This window comes from Bos indicus, chromosome 7 (assembly GCF_029378745.1).
Source record: "Bos indicus isolate NIAB-ARS_2022 breed Sahiwal x Tharparkar chromosome 7, NIAB-ARS_B.indTharparkar_mat_pri_1.0, whole genome shotgun sequence".
NCBI lineage: Eukaryota > Metazoa > Chordata > Mammalia > Artiodactyla > Bovidae > Bos > Bos indicus.
Genome location: NC_091766.1, coordinates 15795304 through 15811255, shown reverse-complemented (window position 1 = coordinate 15811255; position 15952 = coordinate 15795304). Strand labels below are relative to the sequence as shown.

The window sequence follows — 15952 nt, the reverse complement described above, 5'->3', positions numbered from 1 at the left end:
ATACCTAGCATCAGTATTGCCCCCAATAAAGATAATTTTAAAATCTTAGGGTGAAACATTTCATTGTTAGCAGTCTTGAATTAGACAGACTAGTAGAGTGAATTATGAAGTCCAAAGGAAAATAATCTCAGATTGAAAACCAGGAATGCAGGAAGAAGTGAAGGGAAAAGGAAGGAATAATTTAGAAATAAATAAAAATGAATTTTGTCTTATAAAGCAATTCTAGAACTATCTCATGGAGATTAAAACACATGTAGAATTAAGATGCATGACAAAAGCAACAGAAAAAGCAGGTATATTGAAATGGAACTGAACGTGTTCTTAGGTATTAGTATTTGGGAGATGTAATAAAAGCAATTAACTGTATTATTCTATATTAAATAAATGATTCAGAATTTGACCACTAAAGTAACTGCATATGTTTTGTATAAGATTGCAAGTAATAAGTTTATACAGGGAAAATGGAATAATCATCATCAGTGAAATAAAGAGAGTAGAGTCTGTTTCTGTTTTGGTCAAAGGGTAAGGATAAATCAGATTTACCAGTGATTAGGTGAGATGTAAGTGTACAGAACATTGAGTTCTTATTAATGACTCTGTAATATAGACTTCAAAGACTTGTTAGCAGATTTTTTTCAACATTCTTTTATTGATAAACATTTAAACAATCTGTAGTTTTCTCTATGAAAACATAAGTTGTATGGAAATTTTAGCTTATGGAAATGTCCATAACTATTTTTATAGAAGGTATCCATAAAAAAAGAAACATTAAAATGTTGAAAGTGAAAATAGCACTCCATTCACAAATTTAATTTTTCATATAGGATTTCATATTATTCAATAGAATCTAGTATTACCAGTAGCCCCAAATTGTTGTGTTTGGGGATAAAGACTCAAGACTCTCTCAAGTCCTTTTGATTTGAGACTTAAGGTGTGTCCTCTGGATTGGATTGTCCCCTGATTGGGTTGTCCACTCTCTTACCCTATAAAAAGGAGAATCAGAGGCAGAAGTTACTGCACTTCCTAGCCAGCTACAGGCTGTCTGCATCTGTCTGCATCTCAGGAGTGGTCAGAGGAAGCTCTGGAAGATCTTGGAAGATGGGGAAACCTCAACTGGACAAATTTCCAAGCCATCCTCTTCTGGTAAGTGTGGAATCCATATTGACGGCAAGAGGATCTATTAAGATGCTTTTTTTTTTCTTGTGTAAAATCTAAGTTAGAAGAATTTAGTTCTTAAAACAAGATACATTCCTTATTGAAAGTTATTTCCCAAGGGTTAATGTTTCTTAAGAAATATTCAATATTTTATATAGTTTTGTATATGAAGCTTTCTTGGGATAATGAAAAGTGTGGGGTTTTTTTTTAACCAAAATCCTTGGGTAGTAAAAGTAGTATTTGGCCCTAGAGTAGCTAAATCTTTCTCCTCTGTGGACAATTCTTTGCCCACAAAGTGTTTGGTCTTTTTTGCCTCTTTTCCTTTTTTTCTTTAAATTTCTGTTCTCTGCTTCAAATAGACCTTCCCCAATCTCTTTGTCATCCATCATAGTAGTTAATTTATTTTTCCTATTCTCCCTCCTTACTTCTCGTCCTCCTTGCTCTTTCTCTCTCTGTCTCTCTGTTGGCCTTATTGCCTACCATAGCACTTAATTACACTTAACACTATTATTACACATTCCTTAGTCTATAGCCCTCTTCTCTCAACAAGAGTGACATAATCTGGGTTAAGTCAAATTCCAAGTTGTGAGTTTTAGTACACAACTCAGCATATAATGGCTGCTATATAAATAGGCAGTTCAAGTCATTTTTCTATCAAACATTCCTTTATATCTTGACTAATGCAAGGGCCAGCACTAATAATAACAATGGGAATAAAATCAGCTTTATGGTTTCTTTTTTAAAAGTCTTCAGAAGACAGAAATGTGAGATTTAAAAAGAAAGGTGGGCTAATGAGGTTTACAGTTTAAACAGATTAGTGTGAAGAGTCTTAATCTCAGTGACAATTGATTCTACTCTAGCATGAAAGAGATTAATTTATTTTACAACTGTAGTCATGTGAATTTGTTAGAAAAATTTGTTCAGTGTTTTTTGGAATCGGCATAACATCTCTAAAACGAAGACATCTGAGCACCTTGGAAAGCCAAAACAATAAGTGACTATATCCATGGATCTATGAAATTTCTCTTTATCTTTTCTTCACTGAGTACCCAACTTAGTGAGAAAAGCAATTGAAAAGAAGTAGATAATACTACACATAAATAAATTAAAAATTTTTTTAATTAACAGAGAATGTGAGATAAATTTTGATATGGCATCAGGAAAGGTCATTCTGTGGAAATGGCATTTTGTAGATTAAATGAAAGGTAGCCAAGAATTCAAAAGTTGCGAATCTTCAAGTGGATTCAGGAAGGCAAATGGATGGCTAATTGGTGTAAAAGTATGGGGTGGTAGGGCTTCCAGAATGCCATTCAAGGGTAGATGAGATATTAGTACCAATTAGTGAGTCTAGGGGACATTGAGATAAGGATGAATTATTTGGGAGAAATGATTGGTTCAGTGTGGGACCTGGTCACTGTGAGCTGAGTCATGAATGTTATCACTGATGTGGGTGGGCAGATGGATATTTGAGTTTCAGGGTTGAAGCCAGATCAGTGAATCTCTGAACATTTCTAGTTCATGAAGAATATTTGAAGCCAGGGAAATGTATGAGATTGCCTGGAAGAAGGTGTAGACGTAGAATAGATGTGACAGCAGGACCAACTTCTAAGAGCATTGATCATTAAGTGAAATAGGAGAGAGAGGAACAGGAGGAGGGGAGGAAGGGGGTAAAAAGGACTGTCTATGGCAGGGACCGGGGAGCCTGGTGGGCTGCCCTCTATGGGGCCGCACAGAGTCGGACACAACTGAAGCGACTGAGCAGCAACAGCAGGAGCATGGTGGGAAAAAAAAAAAGGAACTTTATGAAAATACCCCAATGCTGGGAAAGACTGAGGCATGAGGAGAAGGGGACAACAGAGAATGAGATGGTTGGATGGCATCACCCACTCGATGGACTTGAATTTGAGCAAGCTCTGGAAGTTGGTGATGGACAGGGAAGCCTAGTGTGCTGCAGTTCATGGGGCCATGGAGTATCGGACATGACTGAGTGACTGAACTGATGAAGAGAATATGGCTTTTCTAAGTTACTTTATGAGCAGGAGAATATTTGAGTGAAGATGGGACTTGGGTTTGAGAGCAAAGTATCTGAGGGTTGAGAGGCACTTGATCTCATTGGAGATGAGGCACTAAAGGAAAATAAAAACCAGGTGACTGTGTGTCTTAAAGCAAAGTGAAAAAGATATATCAAAAAGTTTAATGTCTTGGTAGTCAAAGAACCCTGTGATCTCTTTGTCCAGATGATGTTGGATTCAAGGACACCAGCATGTGTGTGATTGACAGTGACAGAGATGGGAAGAGGAAAAGATCCTCTAAGGATGAAAATCTGGAATTGGTACTGGGTGACGACCTGCAGCTTTCTGTCCTTGACTCCTATGTGCTTAATGTCCCAGGATTCAGTATGGTGTCTGTACTAGCAGCATTAGCAGCAGTTGAGAATGCTTAGAAATGTAATTTCTTGTCCCCACCCCAGACTTTCTTGCATTGACATTCGGAAATCTGAGTTCTATCAACCTTCTGAATAAATGTGATGCACAGAGGAATTTGAGACCCCATTTCTTCAGGGAGTTATCCATATGTGCTAAGAATATTCTCCATGACTTGCAGTTGTTTCATCCCCCATTTTATTCAAAATTTACATCTCATTTTGTTTTCAAAGAGGCTCAGAAGAAATATGATGCCTGAAGAGCTGGAGAAGAAAAGACAGGAGATTTTAGTCAAGGCCAAGCAGAGGCGTCGTGACAGATGTTTACTTCCTCTGAGGCTGACCAGCTGCATTTTCCAGAAGCCAGTCACAAGGATAACCTCTCATCCTGGCAATGTGGTCAAAAGACGTCCATGCGAGGAGACCCTGGAAAAGCCCCAGCAAGCCTTTGCATTCCGGAGACTGCAGGGACTCCAAGTCTACAGCCCTGAAGGAGAACCTTTCAGGACCATGGACAGCGCAAACGTTTCCGGACTCATTGTCCAGCGTGGTGCCGGTGAATCCCTGGGTCGTGCTGGTGCCTGGTCTCTGCACACTAGCTCTGAGCCCATCATTGCCCAGTCTTCAGATGGGGCAGAGCTCAACCCAAGGTTGGGGCTTTTTCTCCCACACGCCCTCTGCAGACGACCAGTAACAGTTGCAGATATTCGCCGACAGTCTCGGAAAGTGAAGAGAGCAAGGGAGAGATTGATTATGGCCTTGAGGGCAGACGGGCTTGCCAGGGAGGCAAAGAGAGCCAGGAGCCAGAAAAAATGTTCCTGAGAACTGAAGGAAAAATAGGAGACGATTATCCTGAGAAAGTTGAATGGTGTGGTCCCTGGGAAGTGGTTCATGGTGGGGTGTGGGGGGCCACAGCCCCCCATTCTACTTGCCGCTTTTACTGTCAACCCTGTTTCTGGACTATGATGCTTTGTTACATTAACTTTGTACTCTATTAAAGTCTTGGTGGACAAAAACGAAAAGCGTAACTTTTTTTTTAATGGGAGAGATTGGGTTTCATGTGACAAGAGAAAAGATTTTTGCATATCTTTGTACACCTCCATTTCTGTATGTCAGAATTTCTTTACTGAATTCTACAGAGGTAATCTAGCCTGGGGAATTATTTAGTGTTTTTAGTTATAATATTTTCTTGCATTAATTACACTTAAACAAGAAATAATCTATTCTAAAGAGGTTATTTTCTAATATTAAAAATTAATGCTATAAAATCTTATTAAGCTGGCTTTTACTTCTTGTTTTAATATGAGTTGTCTCCTTTTTTTTTCATTCTTGTGCCAAATGTTAAATCAGACAGAAGACATTTTAATGTAAATCAATTAGTACTTATGCTATATATTACATCCTTGTCTGTTACCTAAATCTTAAGTGGGTATTTTTTTAAAGAATGTGATTTTTTTTAATGTTATTTATATGTTTATTTTCTTTTTAGCTGTTCTAGGGCACTGGGTTTTCTATTGCTGCCAGTTGGCTTTCTCTAGTTGTGGAGAGCAGGGGCTACTCTCTGGTTGCAGTGCATGGGTTTCTCATTCCAGTGACTTCTCTTGTGGCAGAGCAAGGGCTCTAGATGCATGATTTCAATGGTTCTGGTACTGGGGCTTAGTTGCTTCACAGCACGTGAAATCTTCCCAGATCAGGGATCAAACTCCTGTCCCCTGAATTGGCAGGTAGATTTTAACCACTGGACCACCATGGAATCCTAAGTGGGTATTTTGAAAAATTATTTTTGACCTCTGATTCTTAAGAAGGAACACGTTCTTTGGAAACATTTTCTTCTGAAAATGACTTGCCAGCAAGCTTGTTGCCCTGACCCAGAAATCGGTCCTGAGTCCCTGAAATTTGTCCACCCCACAGGGTTATGCACATCATTTGTAAGTAGTAAAGAATGACATCATTGCTTATTCAATAAACAATTCATTTTTACTTATAAACACTTCATTCAATAAACATCATAATTATTTCCACTGAATCCATAGAAGGTGGAATAAAGATGTCATGCTACAGAAGTCCAAGGGGGACAGTATCAAGAAGGAAGAGAATGACATTTTCTGAACTTCCTTGTACAATTTTGATAAAGTTGTTTTATCAGTGGTGGAGAGGGAATGCTGATGTGGCTCAGACCATAAATAATCTGCCTGCAATACAGGAGACGCCGGTTCAATCCCTGGATCCAAAAGATCCCCTGGAGAGAGGAATGGCAACCGACTCCAGTATTCTTGCCTGGAGAATTCCACGGATGGAGGAGCCTGGCAAACTACAGTCCATGGGGTCATAAAGAGTCAGACACAACTGAAGTGACAAAAACACACAAAGAGTAACCAAGAAACAGGAAAACAGTAAATAGAGGTGAGCAGTTATGCCTCCTGACAACAGGCTCTGGATTTAACTTAGTAATAAGTCCCTTCTAGAGCCCAGAGCTTTGATGTGGGTCTTAAGCCTCCCCAAACGCACTAAGGCAGATTCCAGCTCTTCAGTGTGAACCAATCTGCATATTCTAACCCCTTTTTGTTCTGGGACTGGAGTGTCACATGACCCTTTCTGATCCAATAGGAACCAGGCACTTGACCCTCTAGGGAACAGGAGGTGGATCCACGTTTATGCCTGGTTCTTATCTGCCAGTCCTGGGGTCTGGGAAATGGAGCCATGTGAGGTCACCATGTAGGGAGGGCTGTCTGGGTTTGGGGCCACCTGGGAGCATTACATTTAAGGGTGAGCATGGAGAATGGTCAGGATGAGACCTGCCTCCCTCCCACCTATATCTGTACCTGGACATAATTTACTCCCCCACAAGAAGTGTGTGTGTGTGTGTGTGTGTGTGTGTGTGTTAGTTGCTCAGTCCTGTCCGACTCTTTGCGATCCCATGGACTGTAGCCCGCCAGCCTCCTCCATCTCCGGGATTCTCAAGGCAAGAAAACTGGAGAGGGCTGTCATTCCCTTCTCCAGGGCATCTTCCCAAAGCCACCAGGAAGTCCTCCCACGAGAAGGGACACATGTATATGTCTGGCTGAGTCACTCTGCTGTGCACCTGAAATGATCACAGCATTGTTAATCGGCTATACTCTAATAAAAAATAAAGAAAAAAAAAGGATGGTTTTGAAGTATTATATAAGCACATACAAATTTTAAAATTAATTTTATTTATTGTATCTTATCTATTAATTACTAAATGTGAAATGGATAGAGAGACTCACCTTTGACTCAGTATTCCAAGATATTAATAATACTAATTTACTCTCCACATCCAGTTAACAGAAACTAATTTCTTTCCTCTTATGTTCTGTTAAATTATTTTATCTTAGGTTAATATACATGCCTGTGTGCTCAGTCACTTCAGTCATGTCAGACTTTTTGTGATCCTGGAGAATGTAGTCTGCCAGGCTCCTCTGTCAACGGGATTCTCCATGCAAGAATACTGGAGTGGTTGTTATTCTCTTCCCCAGGGAATCTTCTCAAAGCCACTAGGAAGCCCTCCCATAAGAAAGGATACATGTGTATGTGTGGCTGATTTGCTCTGCTGTGCACCTTAAACTATCTCAACATTGTTTAAAAAATGAAAAAGTTAAAAGAATTAAAGGATGGTTTTGAATTATTATATAAGCATATTCAATTTTAAAAATTAATTTTATTTATTATATTCTATCTATTATTAAATATGAAGGGGATGGGGAGACTCACTCACCCTCTACTCAGTATTCCAAGATAATAATGATTTTACTCCCCACATCCAGTTAACAGGAACTAAGCTCATTCCTCTTCTTATGTTATTTTATCTTGGGATAATATGCATGCATGCGTGCTCAGTCACTTCAGTTTAGTTCAGTTCAGTCACTCAGTCGTGTCGGACTCTCTGCAACCCCATGTATCACAGCACGCCAGGCCTCCCTGTCCATCACCATCTCCCAGAGTTCACTTAAATTCAGTTGTGTCCAACTCTTTGTGACCCTACGGACTGTAGCCCACCAGGCTCCTCTGTCCATGGGACTTGCCAGGCAAGGATACTGGAGTGAGTTGCCATGCCCTCTTCCAGAGGATCTTCCCAAGCCAGGCATTGAACTTGGATCTCCTGCACTGCAGGTGAATTCTTTAACGCTGAGCCACCGGGGAAGCCTTAGGTTAATATAGGTTCTGTTAAATTATTTTATCCTAAGGTCTGGAGAAGGGATGGAGAATTTTCATTTCTAAGAAGTTTCCAGGGATGTACAGCACCACACGCTGAGAAGGGGATTCTGGGACATCATGAAGCCCACATGAGACAGATACAGAAAGATGAAGGTCATTCAGTTCAGTTCAGTTCAGTCGCTCAGTCGTGTCTAACTCTTTGTGACCCCATGAATTGCAGCACGCCAGGCCTCCCTGTCCATCACCAACTCCCAGAGTTCACTCAGACTCATGTCCATCGAGTCAGTGATGCCATCCAGCCATCTCATCCTCTGTCGTCCCCTTCTCCTCCTACTCCCTATCCCTCCCAGCATCAGTCTTTTCCAATGAGTCAACGCTTCGCATGAGGTGGCCCAAGTACTGGAGTTTCAGCTTTAGCATCAGTCCTTCCAAAGAACACCCACGGCTGATCTCCTTTAGAATGGACTGGTTGGATCTCCTTGCAGTCCAAGGGACTCTCTCAGTGCCAAATCCAGACCAATTTATTTAATAAACTATTCAAACACTGAACTTTAAATACTTAAGTACTGAAAATCCATTCACTTAACTACATTTATGCAAAGATGTCATCTTTTGAATGACAAACTGCAATAAATTAGCAGTGACAGCTGAGATTCTAAATCCTTTCTCCTTATAATCCAATCATTAGATTCTAATCACTATCACTTGTTTTGTGTATGTGTTACTTTCTGCAGTACAACAAAGTGAATCAGTTATTTTTATTTATTTTTTTCTGAACTCTCCCCCACCATAAGCTCTTCCCCTGCCCCCAGGAACTACATCACAAGGTTTATTATGCCAATGTGTTTGTGTTCACTTCTTTTTCTTTTTTTATGTTTTAAACTTTATTTTGTATTGCCGATTAACAATATTGTAATAGTTTAAGGTGCACAGCAAAGGAACTAAGCCATACATATACATGTATCCATTCTCCCCCAAACTCCCTCCCATCCAGGTTCCCACATAACACTGAGCAGGGTTCCCTGGGCTGTACATACAGTAAGTCTTTGTTCTCATCACTATGATCTGTTTTGTGTGTGAATGTTTCTTTCTGCTGTAAAACAAAATGAATCCGTTTTTTTAAATTTATTGGAGTACAGTTGGTATACAATTTTGTGTTACTTTCTGCTGTACAGCAAATCAGTTACACATGTACACATACCCACTCTTTTTTAGGTTCTTCTCCCATATAGGTCATCATTATAACCTGATGATCTGTTTTAAATGCAAATCTAATCACGTACTTCAACTGGGCAGGCCTTCATTTTTGTCTTCAGCAGATATTTATCCTGTTGCCCTGTCCTAATGATTAACACTACCCTCTTTATTCCCCAGTGTGTTCCAGCTTGGAGAGAAAATTCTTTGGTCACCCTATTTGCAAAGAATCTACTATGTGCAAAGCGATGATCCAGAAATAAACTAAACAGATTCACTGCCTCTGTTTGATTTAATCCTCATGAGAGGAAAGAGTTAATAAGTAGAGCAAAGAATTTATAACTTGTCATATAGAAGTAGAGAGAGAGTGCATGTATTAGAGTTAGTTTCAGCATGTGTGTCTATTCATTTTTAAATGTTTTAGTGTGTGTTCATGTACTTGGGTTGCCTGGAGGAGGAGGGGATTGTCTGTGAGGGAGGCTCCTAGGCATTGGAAAAGTTCCTCCAGGTGCACTTTCTTGGAACTTTATTAATGTGTATCAGTCAAGGTTCTCTAGAGAAACGGAACCAATAGGACATAAAGTCTACAGAAGAGGAGACGTATTTAGGAATCCACCCACATGGTTATAACAGTGAGAAATCCCATAATCTGCTATTTGCAACCTGGAGAAGCAGAAAAATCAGGGTTGGGACTTCCCTGGTGGTCCAGTGGTTAAGAATCTGCCTCAAAATGCAGGGGATGTAGATTGAACCCCTACTAAGATCCCACATGTTGCGAAGCAAATAAGCCCCTGAACCACAACTAGAGAGTCTGTGTGCCACAACGAAAGATCCCGCATCCCGCAACTAAGACTAAAACCTGACACAGACCATTAACTAAATAAGTAAATATCTTTTAAAAGTCAGTGGTAAATTTCAATCCAAGTCCGAAGGCCTGAGAACCAGGAGCTCTGAGTCCAAGGGAAGGAAAAGATGGACATTCCCACTCAGGAAGAGAGAGTGGATTCACCTTCCTTCACCATTTTTTCCATGTGGCCCTCAGCAGACTGAATAACACCCACCTATACTGAGGACAGTGGGTCACTTCACTTAGTCTACGGAATCAAATGCTGATCTGTTCCAGAAACATCCTCAGGAACACACCCAGAAGCAGTAATGAGCCAGCTATGTGGGCTGGTCAGCCTGTGGATAGGCGTCCATCCTGCCCCTGTCACTTGAACCCAGATGCTGGCATCCAAAATAAAGCAAACTTTCCCTTCCACCAACTGCGCCTCTTTATTGACTTTTGAGCAGTGAGCAGTTACAATTTAATGTATAAAATAAGCTACAAGAATGTATTGTACCAACAGGGACTATGACCAATACTTTTATAGAGTATAACTTTAAAAATTATGAATCACTCTACTGTATTATCTGCAAGTTATACAATATTATTCATCAACTATACTTCAAAATGGCTTCCCCGGTGGCTCAGATGGGAAAGAATCCGCCAGCAATGCGGGAGACTTGGGTTTGATCCCTGGATTGGGAAGATCCCCTGGAGAAGGAAATGGCAACCCACTCCAGTGTTCTTGCCTGGAGAATTCCCCATGAATACAGGAGTCTGGCAGGCTATAGTCCATGGGGTCGCAGAGAGTCAGACACGACTGAGAGACTAAGAAAAAGCACATATTTCAATTTAAAAAAATCTAAAAAAAGAAAGAACCCAAATACTCAAAATGAACCCATAGAAAAAGAAATCACATCTGGTTTACCGAAGCAGAGACTGCATGGGAGGAGAAATTGGAGAAAGGTTGCTGAAAGGTACAAATTCTCAGCTTTAAAAAAAGATGCAGAAGGGGTAAGGAGTAACATGATGACTGCAGTTAATGTTGCCGTTCACTACAGTGCTGAAGAAATATGTTCAGAGAGTAAATCCTAAGACTCTCATCACACCAAAAAAAAAAAAAAAAAACCATTTTGAGATGATGAACATTAAATGAAGAGCTTCCCTGGTGGTTCAGATGGTAAAGAATCTGCCTGCAATGTGGGAGATTGGGGTTTGATCCCTGGGTCGGAAAGATTCCCCTGGAGGAGGGCATGGCTACCCCCTCCAGTATTACATTAACTAAAATCACTGTGGTAATCATTTCATGATGTAGATGTCACATACACTTCAAACATATACAGTAGCAGCAATTTTAAACATTACCTGGAAAAATAGAACTCTTCCATCAAAAGAAAACTGTATATAGTACTGTATGTCAATGATATCTCATGAAATTAGAGAAAAATTGTTAAGAAAACTGTATATAGTCCTGTATGTCAATGACATCTCATGAAATTAGAAAAAAATTGTTAAAAAAGATAAAAATTAAAAGTGCAAAAGAGTATAAGTGAAAGAGGACAAACCACAAGTGCTTTTTTCCTTTAGAATTATTTTATTAAATCATAAATGTACAACTGCTTCATATAATAATTCTACATGCTAAAATTTAAGGAATAATGTTATTAATATGTTTCATTACAGCATACTTCTGACTAATAGCTTTTCAAAAACTGAGAAAAATCTGCAGAAGATTTTTTAAAATGTAACATTTTACAAAGAAATGTTAACAATTTACAAACATATAACAAAATGTTTAATGTTAAACAAAATTTAACATTATCAAAGAAGTGATGCTTCTACACTCTGACAAAGATCACTAGAAAAAAACAATTAAGCTAAGAAACTGCCTCAAAGGCATCTTCCATACAGTTTTTCCTCTGCAGGAAGGCAATGTTCTTAAATAATTTAATTCATTCACAAATGGCTCTCTGCACTTGCTCTGGTGTCTTCTGCCATATCACTGCATGTTTACTCATAACCTGAAGCTGCCCAGTTAACTCTGGGCTCTCATCCTCCGCTAGACAGTGAAGCCCAGGGCAAACAAGAAGCAGCTCAGTTTCAGCTTTGCCCTCCCAACCCCCACATCCCCCACTGCCTCCTGGACCAGAGTTTCCTTCACTGTATTGAGCCCTCAAGTTCCTGCTACCTAAGTTTCCATCCCTCAACTGTAATTAAATTGCTGCTGATAATTTCCAAAGTCATTGTTAATTCCACTTCTACAATTTCCTCCTCCATTGTTGCCATGACCACCTCTGCAGCCCCAATCATGGTTGCCAGATATGGGACTTTCACCACCAGACAGACCCTCTGTCTCTCCCTTTTCCAGCCCCATGATAAGCACCCCTAAATCTAGGACCATTTCCATATGTATCAGATCCTTCCCAGAAGTTACTTTCTCATCCTGATGCTAGTCCCAAATCGCTACCACCATCAGGATAAACCCCCAAACCAAAGCAGCCTCCTCCTCCACTTCTAGAACCCTGGACTTGCTGCATTTCCCATGTCAACAAAGCCTTTGCAACTTTTACATGATGACCATTGATGGTACAGTTTTTCGGCAACACAGTCTTGTCCACAGAATCAAGGTCATCAAAAGTCACAAATCCAAAGCCTCTTTTCTTGCCAGACTGCCTATCAGTAATGATCTCAATGGCACCATTTTTCCATATTTCTCAAAGTAATCTCTAAGATGATGTTCCTTAGTATCTTGTTGAATACCAACAGTTTCTTCAGTGTCCAAAGGACACCCCGCTGTCCAGATGCTGCTCTTGGGACACATGTTTGGGTTTAAGCACTCTGCCATCAATGGAATGGGGTCCAGTGGACATTTCATCCACCTTGGTCATGGAAGAAAAGGTGACAAAACCACACTGTCTTCATCTTTGGCTGGAAGGATCCCTCAGGACCACACAGGCTCTAAGTTCTCCCCACTGCTGGTAACAGTTCCTCAGACTTTCTTCTGCGGTTTCAAAGTTCAAAACACCAATAAAGAGTTTATTAATTTGTTCAGCTTCTCTCTTTTGCCTCTTCAAAGCAATTGATTTCTCGGTTTTCTCCATCGGACTGGGTTGCTTCAATCAGATTTCCTATAGCTGAGGGAGATGAGAGAGATCTCAGAGATGGATACAGACTGGACATGTCCCAGCCCTGTGGTAAGAACCTGTGTTGCCCCAGGAAAATACCTCTAGGAGCACTTCCACGGTGATCTGGCAATGCTGCCATGGCCTCTCAGCTCCTGCTGCCCTTGAATCAATCCTGAGTACTTTTCCATCTTCCTGCAAAACATTATTTGAACAGAGTGAGCTTTCCAGACCCAGTCATCAAATATTGCATTTTCTCTTTTAGTTTTCCAATTGTGAACTGTATGTGTATTATCATCTCTTCATTTTATGTTAATTCTCTCACTAAGTTGGATACCCAATGAAGGGAAGAGTAATGTGGACTTTAGTGATTTACCCTGGCATATATACTTACTCACTTTGCCTTTAGAAGGGGCTCAAGATATATTTTGTTGAAAAAAGTATTCGAACTCCAAATATACTTTCTAAAGTTTTCTCAGAAAGTCACTCAACTTCAGTTATACAGTCTTATCACCTCTTTGGTGGGTGACTGCAGTCAACCGTCGTCACTATGGTTTCACATCCTTTCTCTCTTAATCCATTTAAGACTTTAATCATAAAAATCTACTTAAAATGTAAACCTAATCAGTGCACACTTTCTTTTAAAATCCATCATTTCTGTTTCAGAGGGTGTTTTAGAGGAAGAAAATAAAAATATCTTAATCCTGTTGCCCTGCCATAATTACTAACACCACCCCTTTCAACACCCTATATTCCTTAGTTTGGAACGAAAATCACTTGATCCTCATGTTTACAGAGCACCTATTACATGCCAAGTTGTGGACTAAGATCCATAATTAAGAATTTCACTGAACAAAGTCATCACCCCAATTCATTCGAATCCTGATAAAAGTTTAAAAAAAAAAAACAACTCTAATCCTTGGTTCATCCAAAGCAATTACTTTACACAACAAAGAACCACCACAACATTATCTAAAAAGCTACAAAGTTACAAAATCCAAAACAGAAAATAAATAGTCCTGACTGTACAATAAAAGCCAAAAAAGCAATGTACACATTGCTAAGGTAACCTGCAGAGCAATGAATAGCACACAACTGCCCTAAGTTGGGGTGGTTCTGTGATGACCCAGCAGAGCTGGCTGGAAACTTACCAATTTCAGAGAAAGGGAGGGTGTGTGTATGTGTGTTTATGTGTGTGTGTGTGTGTGTGTGTGTACTTACCAATTTCAGAGAAAGGAAGGGAGGGAGGGTGTGTGTGTGTGTGTGTGTGTGTGTGTGTGGCACATAGCACGGGGTACTTGACCCCAGAGGTCAGAAGAGGACCCAAACACGGGTGCATGGCCAGGCTAACAGGGATGGCATCACTGCTGGACTCTGCCAGCCGACAGGTTAGGGCAGGACCAGGCCACCGGATCGGCCCAGGTCGTCTGGGACATGGAAAAACGTGCTCCCAGGCTGGGGCTGTCCGTCTGTCTGAAGCCCCCTGCTCATCCCTGCTGGCTTTGCCAGCTACATGACTCCCAGGAACTATAGAAACTTGGAAGTTTTCCAGCCAGAACACTAGAGGGCACCTTTACAAGCACAACCCCAAACCAGCAACACCCCTGCAGCCAGAGCTCTGCTGCTCGGGGACACGTGTCAACTGCTGCCCTCACCTTCGGCAGGAGCTGGAGCTGGAGCCGCTCCAGTGGCGGCGGCGGCGGCGGGGGCATCGGGGTCGCTGGCGCTTGGGGGACCTGCCCCAAGGGGAACGCGATCTGCTCCTCCTCACCCTGCGCCAAGTGGGGGAAGGTGGCAGCATTCTCCGGAGAGAGCTCAGTCGCCTGGGGGGTGGCTGGGGCCAGGGGGCCAGCACGGCTGTGGCCATGATCTGCTGGCCGTCGATTTGTCCTCCGTCCATGTGCTTGAGCGCCTTCGCAGCCTCTTCCGGATTCTCGAACTCCACGTAGGCATGGCCTTGAGACGGATGCGCGCGCATCCTGTCTCTGCGCAGGTCGATCTTTCGAACTCTTCCAAAGGTGGAAAATATCTCCCGGATGTGCTCCCTGGTCACCTTCCGCGTGAGCCTCGCTACGTGCACTTTGGTGGGCTTAGGGGCGGGGCTGCGCCGTCTCCTTTCCTTCTCGTCTGGTCTGGGTGATTTGGGTTTGGAACCGGACCGCCGCCTGTGGTCTCGGGGGCGCCAAGGCCTCGGAGAGCCGGGGGAGCTGCTGGAGCTGGAGCTGCGGGACCCACTGGAGCATCCCGAGCGGCCGGATGCTAAGGGCGAGCTGGAGCCTGAGCGGGACCGAGCCCCGGAGCTGCTGCTACCGCCCGAGGCCCTGCGCCGCTTCCGAGCTTTATCCCTGCCGCGGTCCTTCTCGCCGGACTGCTGGGTGGCGCCTGTATTTTTACAGGGATCCGCGGACTGCTCGCCAGAGCGCTCTTTGCGTGGGATGGGAGACGGAGTCATCTCGCCTCCGCGCTTCTCAGCCTCAGGAGAGAAAGGGGTTAATAGATTAAAGGCTGTTTCCTACAGTGTGAAGTACAATAGAATGTTGTGATCATCAATAAGGCCATCACAGCGACGAAGAAAGAGGAGATATGGAGGAAGAGAAGTAAGAAGAAAGAAAAAATGACAGTTATTGATGAAGATTTTGGGGAAGGGCAACCCTGTAGCTCAGACGGTAAAGAATCTGTCTGCAATGCAGGAGACCCGGGTTCGATCCCTTGGTCAGGAAGATCCTCTGGAGAAGGGAATGGCAATCCACTCCAGTATTCTTGCCTGGAGAATCCCATGGACAGAGGAGCCTGGCGGGCCACAGTCCATGGGGTCGCAAAGAGTCGAACACGACTGAGCGACCAGCCATAGCCATTTAACTTGATGATACATACGGATCAGAGAGCTGAATTTTTTAAAAAACATTTTATTGTTTACTAAATATTCCCGGAAATACAAGAGCCAATGATGTACTAGCTTATTTTATCCCAACATCAAAGCAGGTTCCAGGTTTTTTAGACAGGTGTACAAATTGAGCTTCCCTGGGGGCTCAAACGGTAAAGAGTCTGCCTGCAGTG

The 15952-nt window shown here is 42.0% G+C and overlaps 2 protein-coding genes across 2 annotated transcripts; one reads left to right on the top strand and one right to left on the bottom strand.

The window, feature by feature from the left end:
- The first annotated feature begins 3829 nt into the window (after positions 1 to 3829).
- LOC109560944 (putative methyl-CpG-binding domain protein 3-like 3) lies at positions 3830 to 4399 on the top strand. The gene has a single exon (XM_019963389.1). It carries the CDS (start codon positions 3830 to 3832, stop codon positions 4397 to 4399), a length of 570 nt encoding a protein of 189 aa, XP_019818948.1.
- Positions 4400 to 11540: 7141 nt separating this feature from the next.
- Positions 11541 to 15347, bottom strand: LOC109561636 (RNA-binding protein with serine-rich domain 1-like). Its single transcript, XM_070792030.1, has 3 exons — positions 14551 to 15347; positions 12998 to 13090; positions 11541 to 12907 (listed from the first exon to the last, which is right to left on the bottom strand). Exons 1-2 carry the CDS (start codon positions 15345 to 15347, stop codon positions 13000 to 13002), a joined length of 888 nt encoding a protein of 295 aa, XP_070648131.1. The 3' UTR covers positions 11541 to 12907; positions 12998 to 12999.
- Positions 15348 to 15952: the final 605 nt, after the last annotated feature.